Below are 14,341 nucleotides of genomic sequence, written 5' to 3' on the forward strand. Positions count from 1 at the left end.
CTTAGAAAATATCTTTTGTTCCAAGAATCAGATGTCCAACATATTTTTAAACTTTTATGGCTCTTTGAGTTGGTATGCTCAAAACTGAAAGCAGTGTATTTCTATGAACTAAGGTTCCCTTCAGCTCATTTTCTGTTCTGGTTAAAATTACCCAGCATACGGTTAGTAGTGTCTTTGACTCAGGATGTGAAAGTTGGTTTACTCCTATACTCAGCGTTATTTTTCAGGCTGTGAAATGCAAACGTTCCCCCTCGAGATGGCTTAGGATGACATGCTTTACCCTGCCCAGCTTCTCAGTGTGTTTGTTCTGGTCCATTTTTCCTTTAAGATTCTGAACGTGTGGTATCCCTTCCCCCAGAGCATTCCTGGGGATTCACACCACACGTGATGCAAGCACATGAAGGACAAGGGTCATGTAACCTATCACCCCTGACATGCAAACAAAGCTGACAAACATCAGACTAGAAACCATGCTCAGAAATCCTGACTGAGAGAGGAGACATTCTGTGAACAGAACCAAAACACAGAAGCAACACAAGTGATACAAAAATTGAGCTACATAAAGAGAGAACCATTAAAAATATACTTCCCAGTGCGACTGCATTGGCCCTACCCACCCACAGAGAAGGAAGGAGGGAAAGGACAAGGGGAAATGACAGCAAAGAAACTAAAGCAAACGACTGAATGGAGGGCCCCTGCCTGATTCGTGCTAGGACAGGCTTCTTACGCAGCTGAGATTCTTTTGGTCTAATGTGTCAAGAATATCCGGTTCTGCCAATGAGAGTGCCACGGAGAACTGGACAATCAGGAGCATAAGCAACAAAATCACAGCTTTAAATGAGCTATGGAAATAGCAGGTTCACCTTCTCAAAAGGAAACTTTACATATGTTTATGCTCTAAGGTAGCAGTCCCCAACCTTTTTGGCACCAGGAATCGATGCTCCTGTGAGAATCTAATGCCTAATGAATGATCCGAGGTGGAGATGAGGTGGTATTGCTAGTGCTGGGGGAGCGGCTGTGAATACAGATGAAGCTTCGACTTGCTTGCTCACTGCCCGCCGCTCAGCTCCTGCCATGCAGCCATGGACCGGTATCAGTCCACAGCCCAGAGTTGCGGAACGGAACCCTGGTCTATGGGGAAAACACCAGTTCAAAAAAGAGTAAGGAACATTTCTATAGCTCTTGGAAATATGGGTAACACATCCCCCAGCTCCCCGCAAGTTATAAGCACTCCCTGCTCTGTACTGAAGTTTTTCCGCACAGATATCGAATTCAATACCATGGTCCCAGGGGCCAGAGGCAAGCACCCTGAACAAAGAGCACAAGGGCCATAACTCACAGTGCTCCTTGCCAGGAAAACACCTCTTGAACGTTTTCCCATAGGGATGCTCCACATACAACTTGCCACACTCCAGGATCTTTGGACAGCTTTCAAATGCTTTCTATTTATTAAATATTTAAAAGCCCTGATACCAACTGAAAGAGACTATCCTTATTTGTTAAGGTCAAGGAGAAGCACTGAGAATAAAGTCAGAATCCTTAAGACTTTTCCCACCAAAGAACAACTCTTTCTTCCATGAAATGTTCTGTCACTTAAAATAAAGGCAGATGGTTATTCAATTAAATTCCTGCTAATCGGTGTCAAAATAAATCACACTTAACTAATAAAGTTTCTAGAAAACAACCCAGTTGGCTAAAATCCTATTGCTCTTCTGGTTTTGAGTGACATTTCAAGGAAACATTACAGTGAGATTAGCTGTCAGTATAACTAACTACATGCCAGGACAAGAGTAGGGAAGGAGGCACACTGTTAGAACGAAATCCCACTGGGCACATGGCGCCCAGGCCCTCACTGGTCTGGCCTCTGCCCGCCCCAGTGCAAGGGTCAACAAACTCTGGATGGGGCAGGCCAGATCAGCCCGCAGCTAGAAGTGGTATGTATGTTTTTAAATAGTTTGAAGAAGGAACAACAACAAAAACAAAAAGAATTATCTTGAGACATGATAATTACATGCATTTCAAGTTTCAGGGTCCATAAACAGGTTTACTGGAGTAGAGGCACATCTGTTTGCTCACGTGCTGTCTATGGCAGTTTTCATGCCACAACAGCAAAGGTGAACAGTTGTGACAGAAACTATATAGCCTGAAATATGAACAATCTGTTCCTTTACAGAAAAAGTTTGCTGACCCCAATCCTGGCACATGCCACGCTCTCACGTTTGCACTTGCTGTTATTGTCTCTCTATGGAAGTCACCCTGGCCCCTTGGCTTTGTATAATCAGTTCTTACTCATCTTTATATCCTGGCTTGAATGTTACCTTGTCTGCATGGCCTTTCCTGAATACTTTATCTAGAGACAACTCCCCCAGCCTCACTTGTCTATCTTCTTCATAGCTCTTACCTAAAACGGTCTTATTCATTTACTTATAAGCTGTCCTTCCTCAGGGAGACCCTCACCTGTCATGCCCACTGCTGTATCCCTGGTGCCTGGCAGAGTATTTGTGAACTGTATGAACAGTGACCACGCTAGTTATATAAATGGAGCAAAGCCATATTCGAGCCCCAGTCTCCTGTCACCAGAGATCCAAGCTGAAGAAACTGTCCTGGCTTTGAGCATCACGGTGTAGTTTGTTCAACGAAGAACAACCAATTAAAACCTGTTATACTTCTCAAAGATTAAAGAGGTTACATATAACAACTAAACTGGGCTGTAAGTTAAGAACACAATGTATTTTATGCCAAAAGGAAGGGGCAAAAAGGGTCTACCACCCCATGGTTTCTGGGCAGAGTGACAGGTGCCCGGCGCCAGCTTTGATCCTCCCGCCTTTGACTGTCTACGGCCCCTCACAGGGGCCTGGCATTTCGGTGGTATCCAGCTCTGATTAAAACTTAACCTCCTGCCTATAAATAGAAACATCTTTTAAACACTAATTAAAAATAACAGGCTGGCATTTGGAAACTCCTATAAACAAAAATATAAGAGTTGAAATAAACAGCAACAGTTGTACATCTGATCTATGCTCAGGTGGGCAAAACACTGTCTTCTCTGAAGCTTTTCCATTAATTCTTGAATTTTGGGGGCTTAAAAATGTATTACATTGTCTACCTTACCTTTTAATCTAATAATTAGTTAGCTTTTCTCCATTTATTCCATTTTAATGACTACAAAACTAATTTTAAGAGTACTTTAAGCCAAGATATCCAAAATATCATTTTCACATTTTAATAAGAAATTTATTATTATTACTATTATTATTATTATTATTTTACTATACCACATCTTCAGTATCCACTGTGCATTTTACACTCATAGCACATCTAAACTCAAAACAGCCCCGTATGCAGTGCTCAGCAGCCATACATGCCCGATGGCTGCCATACTGGACTGCACAGTTTTAAAATGTTCAGTCTTTTTCAACAAACCAAACTTACTTACATTTTAGGAGTTTTATATAAAAAAGCTTTTCTGTTTTTGACTCTGTGCTGGTTTTTTTTTTTTTTTTTTTACTTAAGATGATTGAATACAATAAATATTTATTATTTTATATACATAAAAAAACCCTGAAACTCATCTTAGGATTCACATTGCATTCTTCACGATAAGCTAAAAGATACTAAGAACCACATTGCTTTCCCACAAGCATCCAATTTTGCTTTTTAAACCACGGCTGTTAGATTTAGTTTTCATTTCCTTTACACATGGCTCCTTTCCTGTCCTAACTGAACGCAACCAAGAAGCTCTGGCACATCTGAGCCAAGTTTTGTTAATGTGCAATAGGACGGCGCCACCGTCATGCACAAAATGACCCGCTCGAGCTTTCAACTCAAAAGCACTCCACCCTGCCTGCCCACTCCTTTCGGAGACTTATGCCTTTTTTTATGACCTAAGAGGGAAAAACTTAGGACCTTAGAATACCCCAGTAACAACCAGGTTCCGGGGACCCCTGCTGGAGTGACTACAACCAGGGAAGCAGTTTACGCTTGGCTGGAAGTGCTTGCTCTTCACTCATAAGCACACAACGTGGGACTCTGCTAATGGAAATAGCAGTTTCAACAGTTTGGGATGTGATGGGATCACCTTTCTTCACAACTCTGAGGGCAGGGTGTTCTTGGCTTACCTCTGCATCCTGCTGGGGGAGGTGGTACGTCCTTTCAAGGCTCTGCAGAGTTCTGGGGTTCAGGGTCTTCTGCTCCAAGAGATGCTCCAGAAGCAAGACCAACTGGTCTGGAAGAAGCTAAGGACAAAACCAAACAGCCAGTGAAAATGCCATTCAGCTTACAAGAAATGAACCCAAACATTTAGAACAAAGCCAGCAAATCCAGGGTAACCTGGGTATTTCAGCAGATGTCTGAAACAAGGGAAGACTGTAAACTTGATTTTGGTAAAACCTCGGGGTTTACACTGTACCTTCCTCCCCAAAGACAATGCATTCTGGGGCCTGATTAAGCCTTATTCTGTATGGCTTGTCATGTCATTTCTATATTTACAGTAGTTCAAAACTGTGTTTATCTTTCTTCTTTTTTTTAGGTTGTATAATGTGATTTTTTAAGGTGTACAAGATGATTTAATACACACATACACTGTGAAATGATAAAGACTGTATTGTTTTACTAAAAATTCTCATGGTTTATTAGATTCCTTTCTTCATGGCATGCCTATGCCACAAAAGTCAGTTAGCCTAGACAAACATTCAAAAAACCATTGATCTTAGGCAAACATATTGGAATAACAGAAATAAGAAGCTGCTTTCAGATTTCCTTCCTTACCGCCTGAACCCTGCAAATGGATACCAAGAAATAAAGAGCATGTAATGAAACAAGAACATGTCTCACAATGCATTATAAAAAACTACAAGTTTATTATTCCATTAAAAAAAAATAAAATGCACATGATTAACCACACACGGAGTCACTCATTTACCTGTTTTCACATATGATAGGTAAGAAATGGTGTTACTAGTAGTTAAGGGCAAAGAGAGGAGCGTGTTTTTATATGGTATAAAAACAATGAAAACTATTTTATAAACAAATAAGATTTGTGAAATCTAAGAGCTGAAACTATCTTATTCACTACTGTGCTACAGTGCCTAGATCAGGCCCTAGAACAGACAGAGCTCACGTAAACTATAAATGAAGGAAAAAATACATGTATATCTTGTGGAAAATGAAAAATGTTCTATGATTAAGGTTTTAAAATATTATTATGAATTCTACTACTCTCTATATTTAGCTTTTCTCTATCCCTCCTTATGCCTAAGTAGTTCCTGTCAACGAACCCAAATTTGCAAGTATGCAAGTTAATACTAGGCCAACAGGATATTCATAAGAACACCTCAAAGAAATTTTTTAAATTATTGGCTTCTCTACCTTTACCTTTCTGCTCCCAAGTGTGCACTCTGCCTGCCCCCCTCCCCACACACACACTTTCCCAAAATGGGGGAGGGGGAAAATCGGGTGGATTGCACATACATTAGTCACATAAGGCCGCCATTTATTTTATTTCTTCACCTTGTCCTCCTAAGCTCTAATAAAATACCCACTTCCCTACAGACAGGCGCAGACACACATCTCTTGATTCTTGGGCATTTTTACTTTATAACATCCGTCCATGTATTTAAGAGTTGTGCTGTGAATCCTCTCTCAGGCTGACAGGAGGAACTAGAGAGGCCTTCAGCCAAAACAGAGGGTTACAACCAGTTCTGACCCATGAGGTTCTCCACAAGGACTCACAATGCTTAACAGTTAATTTCCTTTCCTTAGAAGTCATGTGCCTGTAAGATGCTTTAAAGATATCAAATTACCACATAACAACTATTAACGAGAACACTGGTCTTCCATTTTCTATAATTATAGACACATGAGGCTATTTTTATATTAAAAGAAATCTGTTTTATAAAATGACCAAATTCAGGGCCACCAGCCTTTGGAGAACTTCCTCAGCCAGTTACACCGTGAGCCCTTTGCTACTGGGTGGGTACTTGTGGGCTTCTTTACCTCCTCTGACTCAGCAGCTTGGCCAGCACCCAGGCTCTCTGGACCTCCTGCCTATCCGTCTCGCCCTGCAGCCTAATCTCCCTCTCCGGACCTTTCTTCCTAGAGTTCCAAGGGGGCCTTTCACCAGTGGAGGTTGAGCCGTCGGCCCGGCCGTGAGTGCATCCCTCACACCCCTATAATCACTCCCCGACTGTCCCTCTGCACTTGAACCATCGTCACAGAGCCTGCCTTTTCTCCCCCATCATGGTCTCTCCCTACCCACTTCATCCCTTTCTAGTGTTCTCTATGCAACCCTCACCCCAAGGTGGCCTGGCTTGAATGCCCATCATGCAGCAGTCCACCTGCCTCTATGGGGGCTGGAGAGGGGAGGGCTCCAGACTGGGTCAGAGTAGTCCACCCAGCCTTGTACCCCCATGGGTACACTCAAAACTGGTCAGCAGCCAAGCTCAGGGCAGCAACAGCTCAAATGTTGAGGCCACTCTGGACACAGGAGGACGGCTTCTGGAGAAGGGCCCAGCCTGATACAGTGCAGAACACCCATTGGCTGGGGGTAGGGGCCTGGTTCACTAACTAAATACAGCAGGAACCAGCCTGGCAATTTGCAAATTGCAGAATTACAGGGAAGGACAGAGAAGAAGGAAAAGCATCTCCCTATTATGTGCCACGCTCACAAAGAGGTCTATTGTTGGAACTCCCATTTGGGATTTGGGTTAAACCAGAGACCCAGAGGGTAAAGAAACCCTTGAGGAAGATCATGAGTTTGGTCCTCAACTTACCCCTAACAGGGTTTAACCAATAAACACAATTCCAGTTTAGAATCGAAGAATTACTAATATGTGAACCTATCAAAATATCTGGATTCATACTTTTATCTCTCTTGTAGCTTTCTCTAAGTAGAAGTTCACGCATCTGCACACAGAAACAGAACAACAGGATCAGTGATCGTTTCGGTCCTGTCCTAACTACACAATGGAAAAAATATTTGAAGCTTAAGCCCCCTGACTAAAGATAAACATCTGAGATGGAACAGAGGGAGTCAAACCTTTGCGACTCTTTAATAAGTTTAATTTACCCTAATTGGAGACAGGTAAAGAGCGGCCTGCCAGGTAGCCCTCCTCAGCTTGGAGGCGCCAGGTAGCCCTCCTCAGCTTGGAGGCGCCAGCAGACTGCTCTGCTGCAAGAGCCGGCTTGTTCAGAGGGGGCAGAACAACCAGGCCCTGCGGCAGCCCTGAGCCCTGCCCAGTGCTGTGAGTGCTGCTGGGCCCACTCTCCAGAATGGGCTGCGTGAGTGACTCTCATTCAGTAAACAACCTGTAGCCATCTGCCTTTCAACGTTACGTCTGCTAATTCCCGGAGAATGTAGTTTCTTACCAATGAGAAAAGTAGAGAAAATCAATGATCAAATGTTATTTTAGAACACAGAGAAAAAAACTAATTCATTATCTTTCATTCACAAATAAGTAACCATTGCATAATTTTTACATGTGAGTACAGACCTTGAAAAGAGGATATTAAAGCAAAAATGTGGTGTAGTTCGCTTTAATACAGAACATTTCTCTTTGCAAAATAAATATTTACTCCCCGTAAAGCCACCCTAAAAAGAAGTACTATGTAACAAACCACCCTAAAAAGAAGTACTATGTAACAAACCAAAAGTTTGCAAAGCAACTGAGAGAGATGCACTACGAGTGAGGCTGGACGCGGCGCCCCGGCAGCTGGCACGGCGGGATGGGAACCGCGTGGGCCACCCCACTCCCACCTACGTCGAAGTCAAACTAAACTCCTAGGCCAACTGTGTTTTAATACAGTGGTACTGGGGGAAACAAACATGGCTTTAGTCACACTACGGCGTGATTAAGAAAAACAAAATACATGTTTTAGAATATTCTCTCTTGAAAAAGCAGCTCTTTCGAATATTATAAAAAAGAACCTGCCTTTATTTCTGAGGGTCTTACAGTGCTCCAGGCACAGTAACAGTGAGAGGAATAGAAAAGTCCTATCCTTTGCAAAAACAAGGAATTCAAGATGGGATTATTTTTTCCATACAGAAACCAGTCGGTATTTTTAAAATGCATCTCCCTCGGAAACTTAGACAAAATGAGGCTATGGGTGCCAAAGTCATGTGGGTGCTTGAAATAGAGAACTCCACAAAACTGTAAACTAACTCAAATACAAAAACCCAAAATGCTAAAGGAGGTCAGTCAATACAAATGCTATTTGTTAAGGATTTAGAGGTCTGTATTTTTTGCTCTAAACATGGAGGATTTCGTAGTTGCTAACTAACCAGAAATGTACGAAGAAAAAGAAAAGTCTACCTGGTATTTTTCATGTTCAACTTAAAGAATTGAGGCAAGCCGCACAACTTTGAACGGGTTTAAGGAGTTTCTACGTAGACTCTTAGAAAGAAAATATGAATTTTCCAAATCCACTCTCCCAGTCTACAAGTAGCACAAAGAAAACAAACCCTGACTCTTCCAGAAGCCTCTTACTGCTGTCACAGGGGACATCACTCACCCCTGGCTCCCAGAAGGACCACCCACGCAACTGAGACCCTCCACCATCTCTCCCATTAGCAGGACGCAGAAAAGGACAGCTCAGTCTCCTACAGAAAATGTCACGGTGTGTCCCGCTACTGACCTTCCACGGGCAGGGCAGGCGCCGACACAAGGAATCCGGTGCACGCGAATGTCCGAGCCCCTTGGCCTGCACCCCTCCAAAAGCAAAGGAGAGCACCTCCCCTCGCGGCCCAGCTGGCGGCTGCAGCCACGAAGGAAGTCTCTGAGAGGCTCCCAGACCGGGAAGGAGCCTGGGACTAATGCAGCCACCACCGACTGTCAGTGGCGTGAGTTCTATTATTACCCCATTATCACTCTGGGATCTGTGCCTAAATGAAGCATGCTTCCTCCCTGATGCCATTTCCTTTTATCCTGGCTGGAGACTAAAAGCAGATCAATGGGGGCAATACATATGATGTCACTTCAATTTACAGCAATGGCCTCCCTCTCTTTCAGTCTGTCTGAAATACACAGAAAGATCAATTCTTCCCAAAAATGGTTAAAAAATGCTTAGGGAGCATTCTTCTTCCAGAAAAGTATTCTCTGCTATATTTGTCTATGTTTCTACGGCAGGAACTGTTTACACTGAACAAAAACAGAAGAAATGGGGGAGGGAGAAAATCTCAAATTCTCCTGCATGCTGGAGACTTGCTGGCTCAAATTCAACACAAGCAGGGTCCAAACCAGACTTGAAGTGGCTGACCTTTGAAAGTCACATGCAGAAAGCCTTCTGGTGTAGGAGCACAACTGAGACAGCAGTTCTCCTTTGCCCCTTGGATTAAAAAGGAAATCCCACAGATATAAAATGTGCTTTTTAAATAAGACTTCTCCAAAGACTAACAAGTTCCTTCCGACTCTCCTCAGAAAACACACTCAACCACACTCTGCACTCTCAGGTGCCTCCACAGTCCACAGGCGCGAGAGCGAATAGGCCCATTCATACAGTTTTCTCATTGGGGGCGACAAGGAACTCTGACTACAGGACACAAGACAGAACTGTAACCAAAATAAATAAAAACCTCTAAGCTGTATAAATTTTCATATGATTTTTGAAAATGGGGTAAATAATTGATGAAGTTCCTCAAAACAAGAGTTCTCCTTTCTCAAAACCCAAAAAGAAACACAAAATCCTAAGAGTATCAGAACTGGGGCACTGCAGCTGACCTTGCCTATTCCAAACACTGGTCAGGACCACGGTCCTCACATCAATGTTAGTATATAATCTTCTTTCATCTGTCACTTTCTTAATGATAAAACTTTTTAAGTGTCAAAAATAAAATATTTAATAATATGTACATAGGCAAGAGTATGCATAAAAGCTGCAGTCAATAGGATAACATAATTAAAATATTTCTAAACTGGTAACTTTGTATAGAGGAAAAACAGAATTGGTTTGAATTGTTACCAAAAACAATTGCTACTAAAAACAAAACTTAAAAAAGAAAAACTATCCTTTATGTGTTGAAGTGAAACCTTAATACATTTTAAAAAACTGCCAAGTATATACGTCTATAGTTCACATTATTTTGGGGACACAAATTTCAGTTGCCAGGAGATGAAAGGCACCAAATTAATTAAAAGTGAACACAATTTTCTTCAAAATAAAACAAGAGCCATATATTTGTCCAGCAAAATGTTATTTTTGATTATCAAATATCCTTTAGGGAGTATGGCTGCAAATTTGGGAAAGAAAAGCATATTTACTATATTTTTAGGAAAACAATTCTAAAAGCTACTATTTAAAAAGACTACTGCATTTCTGAACCATGGTTTGGTCATGGTGCTTGCAAAACTGGCACCACAGTGACTAAAACAGACGTCATTAGCAAAAAGTATCTGAAATAATTTATTAGTACAAATTATTCTAACATTTCCAGATTATAAGAGTCAAATTTTCATGTGCTGACATTTCCCTAACTTTTTAGAAAGGTCTCATCCAAAAACTATATGCAATTTGACACAAAGCATATTACTTAAACTGCATAAAATGTAATCCTCTTGGCAACTCGATCTCTTAAAACCATGTGTACACTAATGGTTTATATTACACGTTTTGGGAAATAAATATTTGTAAGCACTCAAACTGAAAATTCCCAAGTATCTTACAAGAGGTGCTTCAGATCTTCATGTTTCTCTTCTCAGAAACCTGCCAGATCAATAACCAAAGGGGCCAAAGCGATACCATTCCTGATCTGAATTTTATGCTTCTCAAGAAAATCACTGTTCATGAATAAGAAACTATAAATTCCTAAGTGACTCAGCCTACTCGCTCTGCCATGTCAACAATGACATGATCAATGTTGGGCATATTTCAGGTTTTCTATGAAATTTGGAACCCTTGAAAATATCAGAAAATACTTGCAACTTTTCTTGTATTCATAGTTGTTTTTTTTTTAATCTGCTTCTCATGTCCTTAGAATTAATGCTCTTACCTAAGTTAATATTGTACTTAATAACTGATGTTATTTATCTTGAATAAGCATATACATTTTTATGAACCTGAGTTTTTACCTTATAGTGACATTTTCTAACTCAAAACTGTAATTGCATACTGATTTATGTCTCCTTCCGGTACTTCAAATGACTATACAGTTCTCATAATATACCTTTATTATGAAAACTGTCAGCTGGTTTTATGTGTCAAAATTATGTTTACAGCATATAACCGCACAATGGAATACTATGTACCTATTAAAAAGAGTGAAATGGAACTGTTTCTGTAAGTTGGTTAAGATATCAAGAAATGTTATTAGGTGAAGGACAAAGTTAATAACAGAATGTGGAATAAGTCTGAATTTGTGTAAATAACTTCCCAAAAATATATAAAAAGAAATTAAGTAACTCTTTAAATCAACTTTTTCTGAGTAACCTATATGAGCTGTCTGGTCTTTTTCTTTTCTTTTTTTTCCCTGCCTCCAACTCAAGCTGAACTATTTTTCTTAAAATCATGTTAAAAAATATTTTCCAAAAATTTACTTAATGGAAAGAAGATCTACTTTATGAAAAAATTTAATACTGCAGTCTAATCTAAGAGCACTGAAATTCATAAATGTTTAAGCACATACTCTAATGGGTGCTGAGTGGAAACCAGGGGCTTCTATTCTAATAAAGCAGGTCCAGTAAGTTACAGGCAGGTATCCTAGCATTAGTGTGCGCCAAGAAACCTATCAGTGTCTCTCTCTCTCCTTAGTCATAATATTTGAAGATAACATAGATCTCAACATCTCTGATTTCCATACTTCTACAAAGAGATGAATGCTAATATCACCGACTATAAGACTTTAGGTCCTGTGTGAGCAAGACACAAATGTTAGAAGGATTTAAAATTTTCCAAGGGCTTTGCAAATATGTATAAAAGTATTGCAGCAGTTGCATGCTCAGACTTTTATGTTGTCACTTATAATACAAATGAACTATCAAATGTTTTCAGAATTTTGCCCGAGAAAAAATAGTAACTGTAATTTCACTCAAACCCTGAATTTTTTCCTATCTTTCTCTAACTTCCTATATTGCCCCAGTCAAAATCAGAGACTCTGTGTGGTATTATTAAAATTTAACACTTTTAGTAACTGTTACAGCCTTGTGCCCCTAACGTGATCTATAGCATGTACAAGACTAAGGTGTTCATATTCACAAATATGCAATCCTTAGGAACACTCAGTCTGAAAACGGATTTCCCTCTAAACTACAAGTGATCAGCAAATGGGAAAAAAGTTAAGGTCTTACTGAAAATAGGTTCTTCAGGATCTATGGACAAAAACAGAATCCTCTTATTTTAAGTTTAAACAAAGAATAACTGAGTTCAAACAAAACTTCTATAAAAAGAATGTACATTTTCAAGGAAACTCCTTAAATAATAGAACCCGGTCTTGCTCATTTCATGTGCCTCCTACACCAAGCCCGAAACTCACAAGTTTATCTAATTTAAATAAAGGACTTAATGTCCTTAATATCCAATATTGTTAAGATGGAGTAATATCAGTAAAAATGAGTGCAAGATAGCTATCAATCAACAATTTGGTGATTTAAATAAGTCTATTAAAAAATTTATATAGCTATACATGAAAATTCAGGTCAGAAGATTCTCACTTCGAAACTAAAACAAATCTATAATATATACACAAATATATCAACTTAAAAAGTTTTATGCACATCCGGTAAAACAACAGATGTGGTAGGTGATTCTTATTTTAATAGCTAATGGTAACAAAACTGAAATGTCTCTTTAACTGTAATTGACTATAATCAATAAAATGATGGCTCTGCAATGTTTTTAAAAAGCTAATAAATAACTTAGATTGTGTTAGTAGTAACAACCCATTTTGCTCTAAGTGCAAAAATTCAATAGTATCTCTAAGAGAGATGTTTCTTTGCTTTCCATCTCCTTGTTTAAACCTGTCATTAAAAATTTGTGTTATTTTCCCCCCCAAATTATCGAAATTAATAGCTGAAAAAAAAGCAAGCCCCAAGAGCATTTGGACACAATGATATTAATAAGAGTTACAAGGTGAGAAAAAGACAAACAGAAGGAGGGAGAGATGAAGCCAACCACTCTGGCCCTTAGCTTAGACAAACCACTCAGGTGTGGGCACACACATTTACACTGAACATATTTTTAAGCAAAAAACATAATTTATAAAAAAAACTTCACTCTTGGGTATTTATTCTGGTCTAAAATACTGACATTCCATTACTCCTAATTCCTGTCCTTCCTTCTTCATAGGTTCATAGTCGAAACAACAGAAATATCTTTTTGGTTAGATTTTATTTTCTAATACTCTTTCAATATTTTTCACCAAATCCAAATTAAGCATAAATTTTGGGCACATGTCCACAATTTGTTGTGGTTTCTGCCATAAAGTCAACAAAGAAACATATCCTTTAATATATGTATAACTAATCACAACTAAAGAGGAATTATGGGGAGGAGGTATGAGGTAGAAGAGGGTAAGGAGTCAAACTCCATGAATTACTGCTGGAAAAATATAGAAATGAAGTTGTTTTTATTTAATAAAAATGTGTTGGGAGTACTATATATATTACTATCCAATGTCTCAGTGTTTTGTTTTTGTTTTTTCATAGAATGGTTAAACGTATATAAAGCACAGGAGCTGGGCTTCAATCAAATCCTGTATACTTTTGGAGTCTAATTCAGGCATCTTATATTCTGGATTAACTTTGCAAAGTTTTCTCAGTAATAAAGCAAAGGATTAATTTACGGGTCATTTCAACATAGAAATGTGTGTGTGTGTGTGTGTGTGTTTTTTTTTAAAGATATGGACTTAACTTCAAGAAAAAGAAATGTAGAAAACAAGCTTCGCATACTCTTAAGAAGTGTTTACTTCATTAACTTCTTTTCTCTCTCTTCCACCTCAATAGCAGCTCATCTGAAGGAAATGAAAGCTTTCAGTGGGTGGGCATTCTGCATGAAAAGAAAAATGGCTATCTTGTGGATGCATATCATATGAGAAGGTGAAACAAACAGGTGAATGGGAAACATAACAATAAAACTACATGGACTTGAATGAGGCCAGGTTTGTTTACCCCAAGGCTGCATGCTATGTACAAATGGCTGAATAATTCATAAATTAATGTACTTCCCATAACAATAGAAACTATTTCCAACTAAACAAGGAGACTGAAATAGTGTTATAAAAGTGTTTTTTTTGAAACAAAACATCCACTTTACTGCTATAAGAGTTCAGACTTTATAATCTTACGTTTACTAACTTGGACTGGGCCCCAGAGCAGCCTGAAGCCGATACTGGTGCAGGAAATCTGAAATGCGGCCT

General features: G+C 39.5%; 1 protein-coding gene across 8 annotated transcripts in view; it reads right to left on the reverse strand.

Annotated features, from left to right (window-relative positions):
* The window catches only part of AOPEP (aminopeptidase O (putative)), a 311,009-nt gene that overhangs the window by 22,557 nt on the left and 274,111 nt on the right, over positions 1-14,341 (reverse strand). For all 8 annotated transcript variants that reach the window (XR_004956306.1, XM_036239159.1, XM_016159455.2 and 5 more), the window contains one exon: positions 4,119-4,235. Coding sequence is in view for 7 of the 8 variants with exons in the window: in XM_036239159.1 (XP_036095052.1) it covers positions 4,119-4,235 (117 nt within the window). In the remaining variant the exon portion in view is untranslated. The remainder of the gene's footprint in view (positions 1-4,118; positions 4,236-14,341) is intronic.

Source organism: Rousettus aegyptiacus, unplaced genomic scaffold (genome assembly GCF_014176215.1).
Source record: "Rousettus aegyptiacus isolate mRouAeg1 unplaced genomic scaffold, mRouAeg1.p scaffold_m13_p_3, whole genome shotgun sequence".
NCBI classification, from domain to species: domain Eukaryota; kingdom Metazoa; phylum Chordata; class Mammalia; order Chiroptera; family Pteropodidae; genus Rousettus; species Rousettus aegyptiacus.